At 48.9% G+C, this 24,870-nt stretch overlaps 1 protein-coding gene across 1 annotated transcript; it reads left to right on the forward strand.

Annotated features, from left to right (window-relative positions):
- The first annotated feature begins 7,415 nt into the window (after positions 1-7,415).
- Positions 7,416-23,722, forward strand: CYS1 (cystin 1). The gene is made up of 3 exons (XM_066314809.1): positions 7,416-7,803; positions 17,198-17,250; positions 22,402-23,722. The coding sequence occupies exons 1-3, from the start codon at positions 7,615-7,617 to the stop codon at positions 22,502-22,504; spliced, it is 345 nt and encodes a 114-aa protein (XP_066170906.1). The 5' UTR covers positions 7,416-7,614; the 3' UTR covers positions 22,505-23,722.
- The last annotated feature ends 1,148 nt before the right edge of the window (positions 23,723-24,870 follow it).

The raw sequence follows: 24,870 nt of genomic DNA on the forward strand, positions 1-24,870 counted from the left end.
TGCAGTCATGGGCTGGTGTCAGTGCTCTACTCAATCACAACACTCATGACTCTTCTCAGAGGAGCTCAGCAACAGGACAAGAGCCACACACTGGAACAAGGGAAATGAGTTTTTACTGTAAATGTGGTCAGGCTCTGGAGCAAGCTTCCCACAAAGGATGTGGAGTCTCCATCTTAGGAGATACTTAAAAGTGGACAAGACCCTGAGCAGCACAATCCGGCTGGCCCTGCATTAAGCAGGGGGTTGGACCAGGAGTGACATCTCTAGGACATCTCAAATGGTTCTGTTTTCCCATGTGGAGGTTCAGTTTGCTGGAGTCTCTGCTCCTCCATGAGCTGGAAAAAAAAAAAAAAATCTTCCTTGCCAGCAGTAGCAATTTGCCCATCTCCATTCCTAGTGAAGCTACTCCATGTTTGCAGATGTCAGAAGATTTTAGAAAACCCAAACCCTTGGATCTGTGACCCATATTTCTGGGGAGTTCAAGGGAACAATCCTGTGTCTCCTCCTTCCCCTTTTAATTCTCAGCAGCACAAAGATGAAAGCAATGCCAGTCCCAGAGCTCCCATACCTCAGGCCTGCCTTCTGGGAAAGCACAGCTTGACATTTTTAACCACATGCTGAAAGGTACATTGTACATTAGCTACAGTCTGTACAGGTGAGCATTTTTATAAAGGGAATGTTTTTTACAACTTCCTTGCCATTAATCCCTTCAGATGTGAAATACCAAAAATTATACAAGTTCTTTCAACTGGAAGAATGCTAAGGCTTCCTCTGAGGTAAAAGCACCCAATTTTGCACATTAAAGACAGGGTAGATGAAAGGAAGGTATCTTCACAAGTGATCTCATCCTGTTGACTCCACTCTTCGAAGATAAAACCCTGGGAAGCCCTGCCCTGCCTCAGGCCACTCAGCTCCAGTCCCACCTCCACTCCATCCAAGAGATGGATATGCTCTATCACAGGCCAGCTTCAGAAACCTTTGTAACAAACTCACCTTGTCTATGGGTTTGGTTAGGACACACATTTGCTAGCACCAGGATAGGTCATGCATTCCCTGGAGGCACTGGGCAGAACCCCAGCACAGCCATCAGGACCAGCACAGCCATCAGGATGTTATTCCGTGGCTTGTGCCAGAAAACCCAACATTTCCCAAATGCATGTCTTTATCCCAGGTCATCTGTGAGGCATGTGTGTAGCTCAAGTCTGAGGTGGGCTAAGGGCAGAGGGACTGCCAGCACAACCCAGCCTTCAGGGGACAGGTACAGTGTCTCAAGTCACAGGAGCTTACATTTGCCCTTGACTTTGCCTCCCTTGCAGGGTTCCAGGCTCTCAGGCTGAACAGAAAGCAAAGGTGTGAGTGTCAGAGAAGAGATGTCCCTGGTCACAGACATCTTCAAAGTTCAACTTGGCAAAGTGGACCAACAGCAATGCTGGATGTCATGGCTGCCTTTTGCTCTCTGGACAAAGCATTACAAGGCTGCAGCACATCTGTGCTGGGCAAGCAGCTGGGGAAGTGTTCCTGTAGCCCCTTGCCTTCTTCCAGGCTGGGATAGCGCAAAAGCCACAGGAGAACTGGGTGCTGTCCAGGCAGCAAATCAGTTTCTGCTGTACAAAGCCAGTCCTGTCACCTGCCTGCTTCCCTATACCCTGTCTGGTGCCACCCCAGGCTTGTGCAGGTCTGCTGAGGTCCAAGCCCAGCAGCCCCTGTAACTCTGCTCCAGTCAGGGACTCAGTGCTGCAGCTGAAATCCTGTAGCCTGACAAACACTGGGAATCTCAGCTTGTCCAAGGTCAGCCAGCCTTCAGAAACTTCAATCTTGTCCTCACTGAGGGTGAGAAAAAAATCTTCACAAACCTGGAACAAGAACAAAGTTTCTGCAGGAAGGGGAGGTTCCTCTCTTGCTGATAAGCTTCACACACCCACAGGATCTCTGCAGAGCTCTCCTGCTTCCTTACCCTCTTGTGTTTACCCAACAGAGTTAGAGGCAGCCACCTCTACGGGCCACCCACCGTGAATACTGGGACAAAGAGAGGAGAAAGACAGGACCAGGAGCCTCAGCAGGGCTCTCTGCAGGAGAGCAGCCCACTGGGGATGGAGCAGAGGTGTGGAGTCCACAGGGGATCCCTGTTCAGAGATATGCTGGGGTTGGGAGTCACAGTGGGAAAGGCCAGGGGGAAGTCAGAACTGAAACAACTAAGCTGGGACAAACTCAGAAGGGGCTGAGTGGAGTCAAGGGTGGCATTTATGCTACCAATGATGTGAAAACACCTCGAAGACAGCTTGAGTCATCCCCACTTCGGTAACTGCATCCATGCTGTGGCCACTCACTGACTGGAATTTGGAACTTGAGTAGTAAGTCACTCGTGGGAACACAGCACTATCAGGTGGACACCAGCTCATCTGCATTGTGCTGTGTCTCGCCTGCTGTGGAGCTTCCCCCCCTCCACTGCAGGTGACAGTGATTCTGGCCTTTTTCCTCATCTGGCCACAGTTTGAGATCACAGAGGGAAGAAAGGGCTGTCTTATGAGCACACAAGCTGCTCACATGGGACATACCGTCACACTCCAGCTGTGCACAGCTGCCTCTCCAGCGTGCAGAGACACTCGGGCAGGAGCCGCCTGCAGCTGCTGCTGGTGGAAGTGCTCCCATGGCCTGAGCCCTCTGCACTCCCAAAGGTAAGACAGCAGGAAGGCAGCATGGTGAGAGACACGAAAGACAGCTCTTCGCTGGGCTGGGTCTTTGTTCTTGTGTTTTTGAACAAAGCAGAGCCCATCCCTTGAAATGTGGGAAGCGGGGAGAAAAGTGTTTACTGGCAATGCTTAGATTGCAGTAAAATCCAAGATGTATTGAAAGGACACTCCTTAAAAAATATGTTTTTATATTTAAACATCTGTTCTCAGCAGGTTTTTTTGTGAATTAGATGAGTCAAGCTACAGCCCTGGGCCAAAGCCCAGCTCCATTAATTACACAGGGGCAACCTCCCTCCCTCCTCCAGCTGTGGCTTCCCCACTGCATCCTGGCCCAAAGCTGTTGTAGGATGGTTCTTCAGTCAGTGAGTTGGTCTCTTCTGCAGCAAAGCACTCACCTTTCCAGCTCATCTCAGCCTGGAAGGTATGTCCAGTGTGAGGCAGCACCTTGAGAAGGAGCAGAGATGAAACAGGTTTAGGAACATTAACTTCTAACCCTCACCTTCCAACTCAACCTCATGGACTTTTCTTCTCTGCATCTCAGTGGCCTCTCTCTTGCAGTTATTTTTCTCTGGGGAACTTGTTGGAGGCAAAGCAAATTTCCTCCTCCCACTCCCTGTTTGGGTTCCCAGACAGACAGCACTGGCTCTGTGCTCTTTTCTTATGTCCAGCTTTTTCCATCCACTGAATTTCACAGCACATCAGCTCAGGATATGGCACAGACCCACCAGATACAAGGTCGCTGCATCAAAGCAAATACCTGAAGAACTGTTAACATTATAAATAAATTTTTCAGAAGGTTTTGGGTTAGAACTGCAGGAAAACACAAGTTTATCTGGGTAAATGTTTGGAAAGCCAAGTGATGGATGTTGGCTCTGCTTTAAGGAGGTACACGTTGCCTTTGCTACACACAAGTTAATGTTAGAAAGGCAGATTAATATATAAACTTGTTCACTGAAGGGTAACACCAATACAACAATTTAGGATGGGGAAATGAAGGTTTTCCTGCTTGTTCCATTGAGACTAAATCTTGCTGTTTTCTTCTCAGACCATGGCAAAAGCTGCCTAAGCTAGTTTGAAATCTAAACAACCTTCTGATGGACATTCACTGGACTTCTAACAAATCCACAGTGAAAATCTGTACCAAGATCTCCAGGCTCTCTCCAAACATGCCATGGTCTTCTCATGGTGCAAGATAGGAATGTCCAGGTCCTGGTAGTGGTCAGCCAGCATCTGTGCCATAGTGGAAGACAGCCAGGAAGAGGCAGCATCTCCCCATGCCACATTCCAGGGAAGAGGATACCCTGTGAAGGATGCCTGGGAAGCATGGAAGAAATCACCCTCTCAGTCAGCAAGCAAGAGGGAGAGATCCATTCTGACATCATGTATTTTAACTTTGAATTTTAATCCTTTTTATGGTTAATACAGGTGTCCACCAAAAAACCCTCATAGATTTCCTGAACTGTTACGACAAGGGACTGCATCTATTTCTGCTGAAGACTTGATAAAAACACAGCAAGTATTAGGAAAGAAAACTAAATCTAAACACATGTGCTGAGATATTTATTGTTATAAGCTCAGCTCCTTCAGTGAACTAACTTCAAATAGCTTAGAAAATTTCTGGTGGGATCAAAACCGTGGAAAAACCCAGCTCCCCAGGTTTTGTTTTGATTATTCTATGGGAGGGAGCCTGTTATTTTACCCAGCAAGGAAACTCCTTGTGTTTGGCTCTCTGGTGCTCCCATCATAACTCCTGGTAGTGTTGCAGCTGTCCATCACACCTTGCCAAGGTGAACAGCAACACAGCCCAGCACAAACACCCCTCCCAAATGCTGGTGCTGGGACCTTCTGGGGATGCTTTCCCTGCCAAGGGAACCTGTCTGTGGTATGTTCTTCCATCTTCCCCATCTCTGCCTTGCACCAACGCTGCCAAGTTGGTGCAAGGGCCAGGTTGGGCTGGGCTGTGCTGTGCTGGTCCTTGCACTGGCTACAGCCATGGAGATCTGTCCTGTGGCCAGAGGAGTTCAAAACAAGACAGCAAAGACCTGAGGAAGCAAAAAGCTCAGGCTCTGCATCACAGAAGAATAATTCCTTGGCTTTAACAAAGAACAAGCCTGAACTAGGGGGTTTGACCCTTTGAGATTAAAGTGAGGTGTAGGATAGGGTCTGTGAGATCATCCCACAGCAGCCATGGACTGGGGAAAAGGCAGAGAACAAAAAATGTCGCTGGATATGGCTGCAATTTTTCACAGGCCCTTTCTCTTCACAGATGAAATCTGTCAGGAGAGAGGAGTGACTGTCCTGCCTGTTAGTCTGGGGATAGGATGAGACATGGCATGGAGGAGGCAGAGTCAGGCATGAGTTAACAGTATGGTTTAGTCTCATACTTGTGGAGTAAGCAATCTGAAAATCAGATGTGAAAGTCACATTTTGTCCAGGCAATTGCATGTCTCAACTCCACTTTGGCCTTTGTTCATAAAAGTCCAGTCAAATTCTATAGCAGGGTAAATAAGTGCTAGTGGCTTCAGTGGCTAATGGTAATCTTAAAATAATCCCACATACCTCAAATAAATGTGATGGTTTAGAAAGACTCAGATGTTAATATGTACAAGTAAAAATGTGTGTGTGTATGCATGTATGCATTTATCTCTCTATAATTAAATCTTTTATTAGAAGCATGATTGAAGAGGGATAACAGTGGGCATCCATAGCATACATCCTTTTCTTTCCCAAAGCAGAGACTGAGAGGGGCAGCACAGCAGGAGTCAGAAGAGGCCATCTACCATATAACTCCAGTATCCATGTCCAGAAGAGCTCCTGGGCTCCCAGAGGATTTGGAAGAAGCCAGGAGCCAGCACTGCTGGCTCCCTCAACACTGTGCTTTTGATGTGAAGGATTCTGGCTCCTTGCTGGTCTGGCTGGGTGCCATGCAAAATTGATCCACATGCCATATTTGGCACTTGCGCTACACACTTCCACCCTTGCTCTTGAAGATCAGCCAAGATACTATCCACTGGCCCTGCTGGGAAACGGTCTTAAACGGCACCAGGCCATCATAAAAAGGAATTTGCCAATTTTCATTGATTTTTCTGAGGAGTCCTGTGCTTATCAGGCCTTTAGCTTTTGGGAAATTTTCTCTTTAATTCTCAGCAGTCCTTTAGGGGCAGGGAAATATCACTGAATGGCCTCAGAGTCCTTCAGTGTCACTACTAAACCACAGCAGCATTTGAGATCACTGCTGCTCAAACACTGTCCTGGCTCCAGCAGTGATCTGCTCCAAAACACAAGGCATTTGGCTCATTTTGACAGCTGGTTTATGGAGCCAGCACTGCTTCCAAGTGAATCTGGGGAACTGTCCTGGAATGAACTGTTTCCATGCGGGCAGCCAGGAAACTTTCCAGGAGGCTCCACTCCTTCAGAGACAGCCTGCAGGGATGGAGGAGGAGGAATTTGCGCACTTCTTGTTGAGAAGATTTTTTGTCTCTGATGCTTGCAGAGCCTGTTCCCTTGGGACATTTTGTTTGGCGCTATTTAATCCCATATTCAGCTCCACCATCTCCTTCTCAGCAACCAGGCCATATAATTTCTCCTTTCTCCAAGACCTGCCTCAGAGCCAAAACAACCCTGTGACTGGCCTGGCTTTGGACCCAGGGCTCTGCATGTGATACCACACCCCCACGCTTCCAGATGATCTATTCTTCCAACAGAACATCCTTCTCAGTCACAGTTTGTGTGGGAAGGGACCTGTAAAGGTCATCTAGTTCAGGCCCTGCCATTCCACTACACCCAGTCTCTCAGAGCCCCATCCATCTGATCTTGAATGTTTTCATGGATGGGGCATCTGCCACCTCTCTGGGCAAACCTGTGCCAGTGTTTCACCACTTCATTGTAAAAAAGCTCTTCCTTACATCTACTCTAAATCTGCCCTCTTTTAGTTTAAAACCTTACTCCTTGTCCTACCAATACCTGCTCTGGTAAAAAGTCTGTCCCCATCTTTCTTATAAACCTCTATTGCTATGAGCTCATCTTTCCAGCAATGATCTGACCACTCGTTGCCTTCTGTCCTCCAACCCCTCCATTATAAACTCTCAGGCTTTAGCTCAGTGGTTTAGGAAGAACCAGCAGAATGAACGACCGGTAGATGCAATCATTGCAGTCAGTGCCGAGGAGCAGCAAGAGGAATTACACCTCTGTACCTCTGGCCTTTATCAGCCTCTGGTTTGGAAGGAAGGGAGGCAGAACGGGCTGGACACCAAGCATCCACTGTACTTACTCCCCTGCCCCCCGTCCCTGGAGGGAGTGACAACCTTGCCTTTAGCATCTTTAATCTTCCACAGTAGAACAATGTGCAAATATTGCTGGAAGTAAAGAGAGGCCGAGGATGGCTGGGGGATCAGCTCCACGGGTTAACCGGCTGTCGGGAAGCAGAGTGATTCGGTCTGTGGGCATCGGCGAAGCAGGTGCCCGGCTGGCCCACCTTTGTCCGGGGGCTTCCCTGTAACTCCAGGACCATGGCCGGAACCGCACTCGGCGCCGCAAACCGGCCCCGCGGGGCATCTCCCGGCTGGGCTGCGCTCCAAAGCTCCGCACGACCCGGCTGCGCTGAACTGCAGTAGCCCAGGAGCGCTGCTCCTGCTGCACGGCTCCCGAAGGTGACAATGTCCTGCCCCCAGCTCTGGGAGATGTATGTGAGGGTTTGGTGCTCGTGAGGCCCGAGCTAACGGGCTGGTTTGTGAAGTTTTGGAAGGGACAGAGGAGCGCGGCAGCCTGCCCAAACCCGCGATCAGACACGGCCGCGCACGCCTCCCCTGCGCCGCCGGCTCCCTCCCCCGGCCCTGGGCGCTCCGGGGTGGGATTCTCCCCCCGAAAGGCTCCCGCCCCGGCCGGGAGAGGCGGCGGCCCGCAGCGCTGCCCGCCGGCTCCGGCCATGGGCAGCGGCAGCAGCCGGCGGCGGGGGCCCGCGGGCGGAGCGGGGCACGGCCGGGACCCGCCGGGGACGGCGCCGGCCGACGGCGAGGGGGCGGCGGCACCGCCCGGGCCCGGCCGCCGAGCACCGGCCGCCGGCGGGAGCAGCGTGGAGGCGGCGGCAGGCGGCGGGGCCCCGCTCCAGCAGGCGGTAAGTGCCCGGCCGGCGCCGAACGGGACCCCCGACCCTCCCTGCGGTGGCCCCGGGCCCCCCCGGCCCGGCCCGGCCCGGCCCGGTGTTCCCTCGGCAGCCCTGCTGGAGCCGGCGCCACCGCCGCGGCCGTGCCTTCCTCCCAACATCAACGGCGTTAAATTCTTTTGATCTTCGCTGCCAGCCAGACTCGATGCGCTCTTCGCGTTTTCTCTTCGCTGCTCTCTTTGCGTGTTCAGTCTCCGATGCAAGGAAAACACGGTCCCGAGAGGGGCCGTCCCGTTCTTCGGTCTCCCGGTGCTACTGGAAGTTTCTTTTCCTGGCTTGTGGAAATAGCTCGACTTTGTAAAGTTCGGCTCCTGCTTTTTCCTGGGTCAGGCTTGTATACAGAAGTTTTGAAACGTGAACATAAAGCTGCCCTTTAATGTTTACTAATCCACTGCAACTTCAGTGTGGCTCTTCCTAAAGGCACATTTCAGTCTCTAACAAATAGTGGATTTACTTCCGAGGGAGTTGAGATTTATCTTTTGGGCCTTTTTTCCAATCCAAGAATAACAGCAGCATAAATATCAGCTGGTGATGAGGCTAAAAATCACCGACATCTTTCATCTTAGCTTGGCTTTGGAAGCTGTGTGGTTTTTGTTAGATAAACAGTGCTCTCCACAGATACACGAAAGTCGTCAGAACAAAGTAATAAATTCCGAAATGGAAAGAAATATTTAGGACCCATGAACATTTTGCCTTGCATGCCTCAGTTTTGCTCTTTAGAAGAGTATCATTTCCATCACTGAACTGCATGCACATCTGTGGGTTAAGGATTACTTTAATACAAACTAAATTTTCCATTAGGAAACTTGGCAGGGTTCCATATGAGAACCCTTTATTTAGACAGGTTTTAAAGAAAAACCTCAAAGTAAGGTTTGAAAACTGAAGAAAAAAAAAAAAAAAAGAGATCTTATACTGACATATTTTTCTTGCTTTTTAAGCTCCATACCCTCCTACGGAATGAATGGGGCTCACTCCAGCATTACCCTTTCCTCTCAGGGACTCTCATTTATGAGCAATCCTCCTGACTTCTCCCATTTATCTTTACTTACGGGAATAGAGGCTGCTGATATTAATTTTCCCTCTTTTTTCCAGATGTTAATATTATGGCTGGATCTTTAATAATTCTATAAGCTGTGAGTTTTTCTATGCATAAATCAGTATCTTAGCCCTATTCTGAAATTATGTTTATTCCGAGTAATAGTATATCAGAAAGGCAATGGAGCTGCCCTCGTCTTTCTTTTCTAATGCCACTAGAGACAGCCCACTATGGCAGTAGATACCAGTGAACTAATGACAAGGAGCAAACTATAGAGGCTGAGGAATTTAAGATGTGGCCCTTAGGGTAGTGTGGGGGTCACTGTGCCCCACGCCCTGTTTCAGACTTCTGTCTCTGGCAGAAATGATGGTGAGGAACCTGTAGCATCACCTCAGCCACCTCAGGTTGTGGTGCAGACCCAGGGTGGGAATGCTGTCAAGCTTTTGCAGCACAGAGATGTCTATGAGGGTCCTCAAAACTCAGACTGGAGCAGGCACGTGGGGCCTTGGCCATCCAGTGAGGCCAAGTGTGTGCAGCACACAGCAGTGAGGTAGCCGTGATGCTGAGCATCTTGTGTATCTCCTCGTCCAGCTGTTGCTGCTGCCTCTTTTTTTGGGAGGAAGTTCACAGCTCTAGTTGCACCCAGACAAAGACAGCAAATAACTACCAGTGTTTTTCCAAGATACCAAAGATATACAAGAGAAGGCTCATGTAGTTTCAGGGCAAACTTGAAGCTTGGTAGCACTTTATTTTCCTGAACCTGAAATGGCAGAGACAGCAGTCATGGGCTTACTATTCTGACTCCTTGAGGCCTAAAAAGTCACTTGCCTGTGAAAAGGAGGGAGGAAACTGCAGCACCAGGTTTTGGTCGTTTACTGGGTGCAAGTTACTCGTTTAGGTTGTTGCGCAAACTGCAGTCCCACCCTTCCCAGGAGGCTGGGGGAGGAGCTTTCTGGAAAGGGATGTCAGCTTCCTTGCATCGCTAGTGATTTTGAGGGCAATTTCTCTCAGTCTTGCCAGCGTTTCACGTCATTTGTAGTTTCTGTCTTGTGGTAGGAATTTGCTTGCTTTGCCCTGTCCAGTTGTCCAAATTGGAAAATAAGCAAAGAAATTTTAGAGAAGAAAGGATGAGTTAATTCAACAGAGTTAGTGGGGGAAAGGTGAGGCAGGAAGAGGAAAGGCAACACAAGGACATATCACAGTAGGAAAGTCTGATGAGAAATAGCCTCTGGAGGAGCAGATTCTGGCCAGTGGGAAAGACCTTTGACACCAGTCAGAAGAGAGCAGAATTGCCAACAGGACTCATGGTTCTGCTGTCACGGCTGGGTTTCTCCTGGGCATGATGTGCATCAGTGTTGTGTTTCACAGCTGAACCCTGGCACAATTTGCCATCCAGCAGCACGCTGACAGCACTGAGGGGCAGTCAGGACAAGTGACAAGGGCTGGTGGAGAGGCATGCGGCTGCCTTTAAAGGCTTGAGCCACCTCTACTATATCAAATAGTGCTTGGGAGCAAGGAGGCTGAAAGCATATAACAGCAGCAGGCTGGGAACCAGATCCTGATGGGAAACCTGCACATGCCTCAGAGCCGACCCCAACACCTCTTGTCAGCATGAAACACCTGTTTTCAGCTTTGCTCTCAATTCCAGATGGTTGTGCATGCTTCTCCTTGTTTCTTTGCTCAAGACAGAAAAATATAGTTAAGGTTTTGCAGGTGCTGCTGCAGCAAGGAGCAGGGGTGGCAGCTCTTGGTGGGAGCCAGGGCAGAGGCTGTGGCCTCAGGCATTTTCCCATTAGTTTCCTGAAATGGAGGGATAATACAGACATGTTAGGGTTTTGGTTTTAACAGATTTTTCCATGGCACCATCAGTCCTCCTGACTGGAGATGAGATGTGATTCCATCAAGCAAATCACCCCAGCTGTAGCACAGGAGTAACACAGGTAGAGAGTGTATTCACCAACTTCTGGAGGGAGTATCATATAATTTTTAAACACTCGTGTTCAAAGCTTTGCCTGATTTTTTCAGCCAGATTTTTTTCTGCACACTGATGTGACACAGCGTCACCTCGTGGCTGGCTGGTCCCAGCTGCAAACACAAAAGGGTCCTGAAGGGACATGAAATGCCGTGCCCCATTAGTATCTTACAGGAACTCGTGTTTATTTTTCTACTCTTGTTAAAATGTGCTTCCCTCAAACAGAAATTTGATCTTTCTAATTCTACGTTATTAGTAGTTTATTTCAGCATTTTCTTCCTGGTGCCTTGAATCAAGACATTGTGCTACACTTCCATAAGGGAGCATGGGGCCTTCAGAAAATGTCATCTCGAGCTGAATATCTGGGACTCTTTGAACTTCCCCAAGTCAGATTATTTCAGATTCTGCAGTTAATGCCCGGTTGTAGATCTGGTGGTTGCTGAGTTAAAGGTCCTCCCTCTGTCTCTCATTATATTTCTTGTCATGTTCAATGCACCTGAAACTTCACCAGAGCCCAGAGCAGCGAGCTGTGATGTCCCCTCAGCCAGCATCACCCTCCCAGCACAGCTGTGTTGCACCTGGACTTGGAAAACTGCTGACTAGGTATTTTCCACAACTCCCCCTCTTCACTTGGCAGAGCATGGGTTGCTTTTGACCTGGAAACTATTTGTGATCTAAAAAGTAAGCTCAGGGCATGTACAGAATAGCTGAGATAGCTGGTGTTTCAGTAGGCAGGAGAGGAAAAGCGTGGGAACTCCTTGTCTCCCTGCCCACTTCCTGGCCACCGCCCGCTCCTAATTCCTTCGCTGGCCAGAGGATGTTGCTGCAGACCAGAGCAAAGCTTGAAGTGCTTTGCCTGGGAGTGCTTTGCCAGGGGTGCAGAGCTGGGGCCATGTGTCACATTTGGTACCTACTGGCACACTGTGTAAGCCACTTTTATTTTTGCCAGCAGTGACTGGCTGCGGGTTGGAGAGGCTGATGGCAGCAGTGCTGCCTGTCTCAGCCCGCAGTCCCGGGCTGGTGTCGCTGGAGGGTGCTGCCTGCTGCGGTACCGGCTCAGCCCTCTGCTGCAGGCTGCACCGCAGGGCTCTCCAGCTGATACCCTCCCTGCCTGCCGCGGCAGCGGGGTGGCATTTAACTCAGACTGGTCTGCTCGTCCTGTTCATGGAGTGTTTGTGAAGAGGGATTTGGGAGGAGCAGAGGCAGGGAAAGACACTGGCATACATTTTTCAGAAACGCTGCACTATTAAACGACACCCAGAGGACCAGCACTTGCAGAGATCACACTGCTCCCGTGTCGATGCTTTACGTGGCTCAGTCACTCCTTGGGCGTGAGTTGCACCTGAGCTGCACTCAGGATCTGTATCTCTGCTGCCTCTCAAGGCTGTATCCATACTGGTAAACTGTACCATAGCAGCTGCCTGGCACTGGACTGTGGGGGTCTGCCTCACTGAGCTGGTATGATTTTTGATCAGGACCAGCTTGTAGTCTCCCAAATAATGCCTGTGCATGGCTTAGGGACCAGCACAGGGACCAGCTCAAAGAGAGCTTGAATTTGGCCTCCCAGTTTTGGAGACTGTATTAGTAGTCGAGACTGTAGCTGGCTGGTTTCAGTGCAGCCTGGAAGCAGCTCTAGAGCCTCCAGAGGTACACAGCTCCAGATCACTCTGTGGAAAGTTCCAGGAAAGGGTGGTCTCACCCAGCTTACTCACAGCTGCTGGAGTTGACAGAGAAAGTAGGGGGTTAAGGCCTGGCAGGGCCATGAGGAACCCTTGCACTGCATTGGGGAAGTGGGAAACTGCACCCCAGGAGTACTGGTTTATGCACACAGCAGAGAGGAATATTTCTTGCTTCCAGCTCACAGCTTTGCCTTGCTCCCAGGAGTTGCTGCCCTAAAGGATGGCTAACGTGTGTGTTCAATGACTGTCAAACCATTCCACTCCACATGGCATGACATTAAATTAAATGTGGAGACATGCTGTGAGCTTAATATGCCAAGCCTTTAAATTTGGAGGAGGGGGTGATATGGGGCTTTGTGGCACAGCACAATATGCTTATGGCACAAGATGCTTATGCTGAGAATGGGGTGGAAAACAAGGAGACACACCACGGTCTGGGTGAGTAATAAAAAGATGACTGCAAGCTGCAGAAAGGAGAAGCTGACTTCATTTATCTCTTACCAGGGCACAGGCCAACCAGGCCAGCAATTACTTATTTAGCTGTAGGATAGGAACCCATAATATTGAAGTGTCCTGACATGCACATCATCCTAACCCACATAAAGGGCTAATACTAATTATCTGCTGCACTTGCAACATACCCATTACAGCAATCGTGAGCCGGCTGGGTGGGGTCAGTTTTTATTGTGTCTCTCAGCCCAGGGCAGCCGGTGCTCCACTCCCTGCCTGCTGCCCGGCACACGGTGTCACCCGGGCACCGCCCAGCCTGGTGGCCTTTGCCCACAAGGAATTGGGAGCAGCTCCCAAACCAGGGAGCCTCTTGTGGCCGGGAAAAGGCAGAGGCTGGAGGTGCCTTTTGTTTCTACTTGCCACCATTTTTGATTCATGCACTGGATGAAATGTTGGTAGAAATCTACCTGTGCCAGTTCCAAATTCTCTTGGGAAATAAGTTTTGCTGCTGACAGATCCCTTGGAAAAGGTGGGAACAGGTTTTGCACAGAGAAGCAGATTTTGCTAACCAGAGCTGCACTGTCCTGATGACGAATTAATTCTGTCTTCCACCCACACAACACGTACAGCTCGTAATATGGAGGAGTCAGCCACAAGGGAAGAAAAAAGAGACAATCTACTGTACAATCCAAACCCCTCCCTAAAATTATCCAAACCTATCCTTTGCACAGAAGTATTGGAAGCTGGGTTCTCACTGTGGGAAGAACATCATCAAAGCACTCCTAAAGAATTGTATTTGCCTTGGCGCTGAGGATGAATAATGTTCCTCACCTGGCAGAAGGAAACTCGGTCCACAACAGTAGTCCAGTGGATGATGGATGAGGAGCTGCATTGTGGGATGCAGTCCCAGGAGAAGTCAGCCATCATGCTGTTCTTCTGGCACGGCTTCTTGCTCTTGTTGCGTGTGGGAGATTGCCAAGAAACAATCATAAATAATCAGGAGAGAACTGTCTTACCTCACTGTCAGCTTTCTCACATACCTTTGTCTCTGCTTAGACCCAGAAGCTCTTTCTAGTGTAGTTCAGCCTCTCCCAGAGAAAACAAAGAGCAGGGATCTTCTGAAAGGATGTGGAATGCCTTTTGACAGGTATTACACTAAAACGCTATGAAAGACTGGCAACATCTTTTGTCATTTTAAGCAGGCAGCTAGGATGTGAAATACAGTGGATAACAGGCACCTTTCCCGGCTCCTGAAAGGGAAGCTACTAAAGGCTCACCTGGAAGATATGTTCACCCAGAGCCATGAGAGAGGTGTCCTTGCTGCAACCCTCCTCAGCTGCTGAAGCCTGGGAGCCAAAGGTGACCACAGCAGCACAAAGCCCTTGCAAGAGGCAAGGAAGAACTAAGCAGTTTGGTGCCAAGCACCTCTCTGTCTGCCTCACAATGTCTGAGACCACGGTGTTTAAACCTCAACTCCTGTCCATCCCCCTTGAGAAGTAGCTGAGGAAGGAGGGTAGTGAAAAAATCTCCTTGCACATTAAAATCAGGTGCCATGCAATACCTGCAGGCACCCATAACTGTTGTACCAGCAGTGCCCATAGTGAGGCATTGCCCCTCCATAGCTCCCACACTTTCCAGCAGCAGTCCGGTACATGACCTTGTGGCAGCAGAGGTTTGAGCTATTCCAAGAGCATGTACATGATCTTACTGAGGAATCGCTTGATCCCATCCAGCCCTGCAGAAACACAGCAGAGGAACAGGCAATATCCTCTGCATTGCAAGCTTTTCCACACCTCTCCCTGGTTCCTCTGCTTCCTGTTGGGGGTTAGGTTCCTTTCATTTTGTTCCTTTTTACTTAGGGAATTTTCTTTCCATAAGTTGCTGGGAAACACTTATGACTGGGTACTTGGAGAGGAATTTGGGCAGGCAAAGGATGGAGCTGGGTCATTCTGTCTCTCTCTTGCTCTCTCTCAGCTTTGGAGGAGGACGGTCAGAGCTGCTGCTTGGGGAAGGGAATTCACTGCTGCCACCAGATCCCATCCCAGAGCTGCTGCTTCTGCCATGGGGTGAGCTTCTGCTTGTGAGAGCAGCCACTGGACTGGGGCCTTGTTAGCACCCAGCTGCCTAGAGGAGGGACCTTGTCCCCATCTGCTCGGGTGCCCGGGATCCTGAGCTCGCCTCTCCCTGCCCTGCTCAGAGCTGGGCCGCAGCTGCCTCAGCCCCGCTGCTTCCTCGGCACTGCTCTGAGCTTTCACTGCACTGCAGCCCCGCAGCCCCTGCCTGCCGAGACTTCCTGCCATTCCTGCCATTCCGAGAGTGCTGCTGGGGCACCAGGGTCGGTTTGGGCCCAGGGTTTGTGAAGCCAAGCCTCCTCCGCCCCTCCCCATCCAGTCCCGGCCGCCATTCCCGTGCGCTCCTCGGGCCGCAGCGCCCCCTGCCGGCGCGGAGGAGTTACTGCGCCCGGCCGGGAGCCAGCAGCGCCCCCGCTGGCCGTGACCGGAACTGCACCGACGGGAAACGCCCGCTGCCGGGACGGGGCACGGGGCTCCGGGGCTGGTTCTTAGTGCCGGAGGTGTTCCTTTGACTGGGTACACACACTAGTAACGAATGAGATTCCTATCCTCATAGCTCTGCCTGAGAGACCCTTATTTTCAAAATTATAGTAATTCAGAAGGAAGGAGTTTATATTTTCTATTCCAAGAAAGGCTCCAGCCTTCCTTAGAAGATACCTGTCTTTCTAACCGAGACATTCCCCTTTTTTCTCCTACAGAAAATATTTTCCTCTTTTCCATACCAATGGAACAGCTTTTTATTTCTGTTTTCTGGCAGGCCCTGTTTTGGTGCTACCTGTTTAACTTATTAGTGTTGTTGTGAGATTCAGAGTAGCTTGTATGAAGGAGGCCCACCAGCTTTAGGACTGCACCTCAGAAAAGATAATGATGAGCCAAGATGCAAAGCCATGTCTCTGTCCCACTGCCTTTCCTGTGTGAATACAGTAAAAAGGTAAAAAAGATGAGAGATACATTATTCTTGCTAGTATCTGACTACCGAGGGTTCATTTTATTACTGGCCCAGCTGGGGACGAATAGTCCCATCACTGGGACTATATACCCTTATACGACATAATACCATTATGTTAGACTTTGGTTGCTCCCCAAGTATCCCACTGAAAGCCTGGGGATTCCAGCATAGGGAAAATGGATGTTTCACCCCAGATGGATAATTTTCCAGGAACTATCTTTGTCAGGTGAAAATTGAGTTAATGTTGCAGTGACTTTCTCCCTTAGCAGGTATTTTCATACTGTTACCTGCAGCTGGTGGGGCAATGGGCATTCATGCAAAACTGAGGGGTTTAACAATTCAGTGTTCAGGGATTTTGGTTCTGTAGCTGGCAGCCACCCAGCTGCCCCGAATGCTGAAACAGGACCAGCAGAACAGGGCTAGTAAAGGAGAGTCTGTTGTACCTGTATTGTCTCCACGGAGGTTGTTTGCGGGGTTAAACCAAACCAGGGGGTTTAAACCAGGACATGTTGCCCACTGTAGACAGAGATAGGTTTCATAAAAAGAAATAATGGTTTGGGGTGGAAGGGAGCTTTGAAGATCAGCTGGTTTCAACACCCTCATCATGAGCAAGGACATCTTCAGCTGGACAGATTGCTCAAAGCTCCATTCAGCCTGGCCTTGCACACTGCCAGGGACGGGGCAGCCACAGCTTTTCTGGGCAACCTGTTCCAGTGCCTCATAAATCTGACAGTAAGAATTTCTTCCTAAGATCTAATCAAACCTGCCCTCTTTCAGTTTAAACTTGTCTTTGTCCTGTCCCTTGTCCTGTCACTACAGGTCTTGTAAACCTACTTGTCCCTTGTTACAAGACACTACAGGTCTTGTAAACAGCCCCTCTCCATCTTTCTTGTAGGCCTCCTTTAAGTACTGGAAGGTTGCAATAAGGTTTCCCCAGAGTCTTCTCTTCTCCAGGCTGAGCAACCCAAACTACCTCAGCCTGTCCTCACAGGAGAGGTGCTCCACATCTCTGACCATTTTCATGGTCCCCCTCTGGACTCATTCCAGCAGGTGCCTGTCCTTCCTGTGCTGAGGACACCAGACCTGGATGCAGCACTGCAGATGGAGTCTCACATGAGGAGAGTAGTGGGGGAGAATCACCTTTCTTGACTCCAGAGTGTTATAACTGTATCTTATCTTCTGTCCTAGGCTTTGTCAACCAGAAGCCCACCAGGCCCAGAGAATGGCAACCTCGACCATCAGTGAGTATCCCCTGCTTTCATGGTATCTTCAGGGAGGAAAAGCAGGTGGAATAAAGGGACCTTTATGTTATTTCTGCATTCCTCACACTGTGCAAAAGAGCTGGGAATGGTGTGAAATGGTTTATAGCCCTAAATATTCTGCCCTTTTACTTACTTGCAAATTTTTAAAAAAATTGGGATCTGCTTGAAAAGATCCAGGCTCCAGGCTCAAGTGTACTATAGAGGTCATGAGCAATCAGAATTTAGGATGTCCACATGTCAGAGAGGCACCTTGGAGTAGTAGTGCAAAGCTGTGGAGAATTGCTCCAATAAAGAGCTCAAGCTCTGATTCACTTGTGGACTCTGCAGCGTGTGGAAAAGGAGAATAACATACCTTTGCTCTCCAAAAATCTTAAGAGAAAGCCCATAAGATGCTCCAGTGGAAGACCTGCTGCTCTGGGTGCCAAACAAAAGAAACCTGAAATTTTCCCCAAGCAAAAGCTGCCCAGCAGAGTGAGCCTCTGAGTCTGCCTGCACCAGGAATGGGGACAGTTTAATACATTTTAAAAAAACCCAGGTGAAATTAGCAGGCTTGAAAAACCATCTTAAAATACCACCTCCTTCCACTGAAGAGTGACTCTCTTCAGCATTAAGCTCTGGCTGTCATCCAGCCCCTCTGCTCCTGCAGCACTCGAGAGCAGATTAATCTACAGATGCTGGTCATAGGCTGTGTGACCTACTAATGCCCAGCAGTGCTGCTGGATGTCAGCAGAGCCCAGACACCCACTGCTGTCCACCCTCCTGCTCCAGCTGGCAGGGAGCTCCCCTGGCCAGGCTGCTGCTTCCAGAGTGCTCAGAAAACACACCTGCCCTTGGCTTTTCTGATGGCAAAGCTAGTACGGGTGCTGTCTCAGGGACTTCACCCTCTCCTGTGCTTTCCAGCATCCTCAGTGGGCTTTGGGCTATGATGGCAACTGAGCAGTCTCCTCCTGGGGTGCACAGCCAGCCCTGCCAGGCCCCTGTGCAGCTGCCAGCCCTAGGCCCCACTGGCCTCTCACACCCTGCCAAGGCTTTCCTTCTCCCACCTCTTTGACATGCAAAGGGAAGGTTTGAGACAATAGAAAATGTTTTCTGATCAGGGATGACAGAGCAGGAGATTATTTTCATTTAGATAACATTTACTTTATACCCACTGCAGAGTCCCATAGCACAGCTCACATGTGAAGTGCCTATACTGCCTGAGATAATCAGAGTTGCAATTTCTGCTGGCAAGAACTATGCAAACATTTTTTGGGAAATGGCACAGCACCCAGCAAATTTTTGAAGACATCAAATCAAATAAAGTCAAATCAAGCCGTGGAAACAGAGGTTAATGTGCGTGCGTAGGTGTCTCATCCTTCACATTTCTGTGGCTTGAATCATTCTAGGTAAACACTCACTTTATAAACAGCAAAAGTCAGCCTTGTCTTGATGGAGTTGCTGACTGAAGAAATTCCCATAAAGCCAATTAAAGAAGAAGCAAATGTTAAGGAAGGAGAAGAAGAACTAGATAGGGAGACTTAATAGTGCCTGTCAAGAGAGCAGTCACGTGAGACAAAGGGTGATGTGCACCTCCTGTCCTAGAACCCGTGTCACACCACATAAGCATCTGAACTAGCCCCTAGTAAATACTTTGGTTGTGCTCCTGGCTGGGCTGTGTTACCTCTCATCCTCCCTTCCCCAAAATCTTTTGGGAAATGCTCTCCAGCATCTGGTAGTTCACGGGTGGATGACACAGCCCAGGCACATGGTAATGATTTTATAATTGCTGCCAAGGCTCGTGGCACTGGCAGGGTTACCAGGGCGTTGTTTTGACCCATTTTTCAGCTGCTAGGTTTTGCAGAAGGCATTTTAATGATTAACCCTGGACTTCCCCATCCTCAGCAAAATGATAAAAAACACTGGCCTAGATTCACCCCAACCTAGTTTTCGGCCACTTAACTGAGGTTTGTGCCTGGGAGCTTGTCACCCATCAGGGCCATTGTCACAGGAGCCTGCAGGCAGCTGTCCCCCACACTAGGCACTTGCCTGACACCAGGGATAAGGCACTGACAGCCATCCTCACTGCTGGGATCTTGCTCAAAGGTGGTTTTGCTCACTTTTGGTCTAATTTTGCCCTTTGCATTTCCTTCTCCACATTGTATAGTTCATTGTCTTTACACCTGACAAAAAGACAGACCCATAATTTCTGCTTTCCTTAAGAAAAATTTAACACCAAGATGCCTGTAGCTGAAAGGGAGCACGTTTCTTGCCCTCCTCGTTTCTAAATTGCTTTGCTCTAGCCTCTTAAATCACTTTTATTGCTGCTTTCTAAACTCCCTCCAAGCCGTTAATAACATTTTAACAGTGAGGTGCCCAGAAGCCTGCCCAGTAGTCCTGATGGAGCTGCACTAGCCTTCTTTTTCTTTGTCCTATCACACTGCAAATTCCCCTGTTGTATACTTTCCAGCTAACTCCTTCTCTCTCAGCTTTGCTCTTTCACAGATTTCTCTCCTTCCCCAGAACATTTCAGGTTTGAAAATCTTTCCGCACAAGGTACTGACCTGTTATTTTCCTGACTGGAAGGTCTAACAGCCCTCAGGTGGACTCAGTGTGTTTGAAGCCAGGCTCTGCAGCCCTGGCACATGGTGACGAGAGGAGCAAGGTGCCTCCTCTGCTGCTGGAGCAGCTGGAGGAGCATGGTAACAGACCTGTGGTCCACCTGCTTTTGTCCTGTGCACATTCTGAGCTTGGGATTTCCCTGCCACAGCTTCTCCCTGAATTCTAGGATCAGCAGAAATGACGTCACCAACGTGCCTTTGAGGAGGTTTAGGTTGGGATGGCCTCAGGAGGTCTCTAGTCCAGTCTCCTAGCTCTGACTCCAAGCTGGATCAGCTGTGAAGTCAGAGCAGAATGCTCCAGGGTTTGTCCCATCAGGTGTTGAAAGCCTCCAAGGACAGAGCCTCTGCAACCACACAGCCTGTTCCTCTGCTTGCTATCTTCGGGGTGCACAAGTTTCTCCTTTTATCCAGATTAAAGCTCTCTTTTTTAATTTCAATTTTCCCATATTAAATGATACAGAACTTTGCCACAAATACAGAAATAGTATGAACAGCAGCTTGCTTTTCTTTTGCTCTAGAAATAAAAACAGCCCTCTCTTCTCTCATTTCTGGGGTGTGAATAGGGAGTGGAGTCTGCTTTTGTTTTTTCAAAAGCACATCTGTGTCTCAACGAGTTTTACCTGGAGGTTTTCTCCATGCAAAACCAAAGCATCAAGAATAATTAACAGTGGGGAATTATGTAACTGCTAAGAGAAACAATGGCTCTTCTGTGGGCCTGCAAGCAAGCTGCCAGGAGCTCTGCCTCTTACTCATCACATAACATAAAATTAATTAGAGGATTGTCACAATGTGGAGTTTAAATCAATAAATTGTGCGTTTTAACCCATATTTGTGCACTTCCTTTTCCTATTACTGCTTCATAAATGCTGCTGTATGGTTAGAGCTCTTGGACTTGTAGCTCTCTTCTCAAGTCTTATTTAGCGCAGTGGAAATCAGATATACCCTGCAGCCCTCAGCAGGGAAATGAATAAAAGGAATAAGCAGAAGAGTTCAGCTGCTAAATCTTCCTTGCTGCTAGTAGAATTTGCCATCAAGGGCATAGTGCAGTGTAAGTAACTGAGAATATCCACACTAGCCAGTGTCACCAGGTGGCCATCAGGTGACTCCAGGAAAAGCACCAGGCTATTTCTGACACATGGGGGCATGGCACAAACACAGCTTGGTCAGAGCAGCTGGGCTGGGCAGGAGCCTCTGTGGCCAGGGCAGGTCAGAGCAGAGGGAGGGCTGGACTGCACTGTGGCCACTCACTCCACAGCTGCTGCCTGTGGGAGGAACACTGGGGATGCCCAAGGAAAGCAGTATGAAAGCACCTCCTCTATAGGAGAAAGTGTCCTTAGAAAAGCATTTCAGGGTTATTTTCTTCAGTTCATATTCTACATTTACATACCTACTTTGGGGCTGTTTCTGTGATTTTGTCTAGTAAACAGGTCCCCAGATTTTTTTTTGTTAAAGGATGCTAATGGATGAATTTTACTCATCCCAGCTGCAAGAGCAGTGGTTGGGATAGATCTCATACTTAGAGGAATTCCTCCTCAGAGGAATTCAATAGATAATACATGGTGAGTCTGGGACAGATCTGGAGCCATGCTAGTGGATATGAAAATCTCTCCTCTTTGGCAACGAACTAACTGACACACAATCCCAAAACAATTATTTCTTGTTTACTTGTTCTTCACTAGTGAATGGTCACAAAGTCTTGGTTGACGTGGCATGGCAGAGTGCTTTACAGTTTGGATTTACCAGCTCAATTCTCCACTTAGCTCTGCACCTCACCATGACCTCCATTCCAAGGAGCCATGTGTTCCAAGCCTGGCAGCCTGGCTTGCTCACCTCCCCGATCTCTACAAGGCCAAGGAGGAGCACTCACTTGTCAGTGCTGGCTCCTCTCTTGAGTCCTGGAGGGCAAGATCAAGTAGGCTAAATTGGTAGCGTGAGGTACAGTGGTCAAAACCTGCAGAAGACTTGTCACTGTTCTCCCTGATGCAGGTAGGGACAGATTTCTCTTGTACCCAACATAAACCACCTCAGATAACACAATAAACCCCATACCAGTTCTCTTTGAGTCATACATCAGTTCCCGCTCATGGGAGGGCTGTGCTGATATGGAAACAAATAAATACCATAAGAGCAGCTTTGAGGGAGCTGCGTTCATAGTTTGGTTGAAACTCAGATCTCTTACAAATACAAACAAAACAATCTCTTTTTGCATAAAACGTTAAAAGTAGCATAAAGACTACACTGTCCTTTAGCTGGGCCTGCGGCCTAACTCAAAAGTTTCTGGAAGCTTGATCTGGAGCACTGTAAGGGTTGTACTGTAATGAACTCACAGACTAAACTGGTGCCAAGTGATAGCAAATGTCAGCAGGCAATGTGCCAGTGGGGTATGGGAACTAGACATGACAGAGTATCTGTGTCTCTGCAAGCCACATGCAGCTCAATCTTTCCATTCACAAAAAAATGAACCAAAGGTCTTCTTGTATCTTCAGAGCCTGATTCTCATAACACCAAAATAATTCATTCCTTTCCATGATAGGTGCTCAGAAAGCAACAAGAAGCCATTGGGGCAGTCCACAATATTGTATGACTACTCAGAGGAGGAGCTCATGGCAAGCATCGAGCGGGAGTACTGCCGCTGAATCCAGTTCCCTGCCACCAGAATGGCAGGCAGGATCCTGGAAGCCCAGCTGAGCAGAACTGCTGCTGACAACATCTCACACAGCGAGATAGCACGAGAGGTGGGTGGTGGAGGGTACTGGAGCATGAGAGGCAGCATGGCTACTTGGGAAGCACAGAGGAGAAAGTTCACCTGATCAGCCCCAAAGAGCATGAAGATCCTCTCCAGCTGCTGATTTCTGATTGGTGCCACTGGAAGAGGGATCAACTCATCTTAAGAATCAATATTTAGAAGCTCATTTCTCCATGCTGTTTATAAATGAACATGTAGTAGAATTAAGTGTCATACTAGAGGTGTTGAAATGTGGTACTTTGAAGGAAGATCTTGCTTTGAATTTAGTAAAAAAAAAATGCAGCAGTATCATCTGATTCAGAACTAAGGGGACGTTGAATGAAATTCATGTTTCTGCCATTTAAAATGTGCCAAATGTACTCCTTGCACTGTGCAAGCCTCAGGTCCAGGTCCAAATGTGGCACTCTCTTTCCATCTGGTCCCCAGTATGGGAGATAAGAGGAAAAGTGGATTGAGCCCACCATCTAGTGCATATGCAGTGTAATTCCAGAGTTCAAATCCCACCACACTGGCAAGTTAGCCTCCTGGGAGCCATCAGGGAACATAGGGCTTGTGTGAGCACTTTGGGGCAGGATCCAGCATAGGTGTCCTACCTTAGGCTCCTGGGTATGGATCCATCCCAGCGATGGGAGTGAAAGGAGGCACATCCCCACTTCAGTCATCCTCCTCGAGAGGGACTTGGATGCTCCTGTAGAGCAGCTGTTTGGGATCAGTTTTCAGAACTACCACTCCTGGCATTTCCCTAACATTTCTTGTCCTACAAGGAAAATCATTGCGTTTTACCACTGGCTGACTGCAAAGTAAACCAGAAGGTTCTCTTTTCTAAGGACATAGTATTTTCTGTGCTCCCAGACAAGGAAACCTGGTATTTTTGGTTTCTGCTTTTATTATACCTGCATCTTAACATATTATGAGTATCTGCTTATTATCAGAAGTAGAAAGATACTTTATTTCTATCCTCAACTGAAGCATAAAGGGCATTGGATAAAATCTTCACTACGTGTAAATGCAAGAAAAAACTGCAGGGCACCTCTTAAGATGCTGTATTTTAAGTACTTTATGATTCCTGGGACCTGTGAAACAGAAATAAATGCATCTATACTCTAAAGCCCTCAGTGAAGGCATCAATGTTCTGAAGAAGGCTCTCTGGCTTACATGGGAAATCATGCTCTGGTACCTGCAGAGACTAAGCAGGATGCCTGAGGATGGCAGGTGGGCACTAGATCACACCCCTGGCACAGAGACTTACAGCCCAGTTGTCTTCCTTGCAGCAGCCTTCAGCAAGGTTGGACATTGTGCTCTGCCTGGGAGCTGGGGAGCCACCAGGGTGCCCAGGGTGGGCAGTAGGAAGGGAGCCAACCTCCCACAAAGCTGTGCATGCTTGGAGACAGGAGCTCCCAGCACAGCAGCTGGGGTGTATTGATAGGACCAGGGACAACTGGAACAGGTTGTGAATGCCCCATCCCTGGGAGTGTTCAAGGCCAGGTTGAATGGGGCTCTGAGCAACCTGATCTAGTGGAAGATGTCCCTGCCTATGGCAGGGGGGTGGGACTAGATGATCCTGAAGGTTCCTTCCAAATCAGGCCGTTCTAGGATTCCGTGACACCTTGGAGGCCCAGAAATAGCTGGAGTAGAGAGCAGATGTCCCTGCATTGTTGGGAGAAGTTGGGTGGGCCTTCTGGAGCAATGGCTCTTTAACACCCCTGGAAAAAATCCAATTGTGAACAATAGCACTTCTTTCACAGCAACAGTCATTTTTAGACCTGTAAATGTCACTGATCTGTGGCAGGAACACAGTTTCTCTGCAGTTTATCAAGAGTCCACTCACCAGATCTCCCAGAGCTTGTGTTAGTTTTCAGCAGCTCTCAAAATTCTACTGGGATGAACAGAATCTGCCTATGGAGATCAGAAAAAACATGGTGACCCCCGCACCACAGGGGACCACAGTACTCTATATTCTTTTCTAAACACTATCGTGGCTTATATTCTCTTTGAACTCGGATTTCATTCTCTCAGCTAAGACCTTCCTTCTGTCAAGGTCCCCTGAGTCTGGCACATGTGGAGAGGTATTTCCATGAGTTGAGTCACAGCTCCCCATTCGTGAGCTGTGGATTGCTGCCTTTTTTTGGATGGCCTCCAATGACACAGCAAACCAGAGGAAAGCCACGCTGCTGTCAGACCACACTGACAGGAGCAGACAGGGACAAGGGCTCTGTGTCTCCCCAGGTCATTCTGCATGTGCCCTGCCTGCCCTTA

Source organism: Sylvia atricapilla, chromosome 3 (assembly GCF_009819655.1).
Source record: "Sylvia atricapilla isolate bSylAtr1 chromosome 3, bSylAtr1.pri, whole genome shotgun sequence".
NCBI lineage: Eukaryota > Metazoa > Chordata > Aves > Passeriformes > Sylviidae > Sylvia > Sylvia atricapilla.

Coding starts and splice junctions, on each gene's coding strand:
- CYS1 (XM_066314809.1), top strand. CDS start 7,615: ATGGGCAGCGGCAGCAGCCGGCGGCGGGGGCCCGCGGGCGGAGCGGGG. Junction 7,804..17,197: donor GGGCCCCGCTCCAGCAGGCG/GTAAGTGCCCGG, acceptor CTTCTGTCCTAG/GCTTTGTCAACCAGAAGCCC. Junction 17,251..22,401: donor AATGGCAACCTCGACCATCA/GTGAGTATCCCC, acceptor TTTCCATGATAG/GTGCTCAGAAAGCAACAAGA.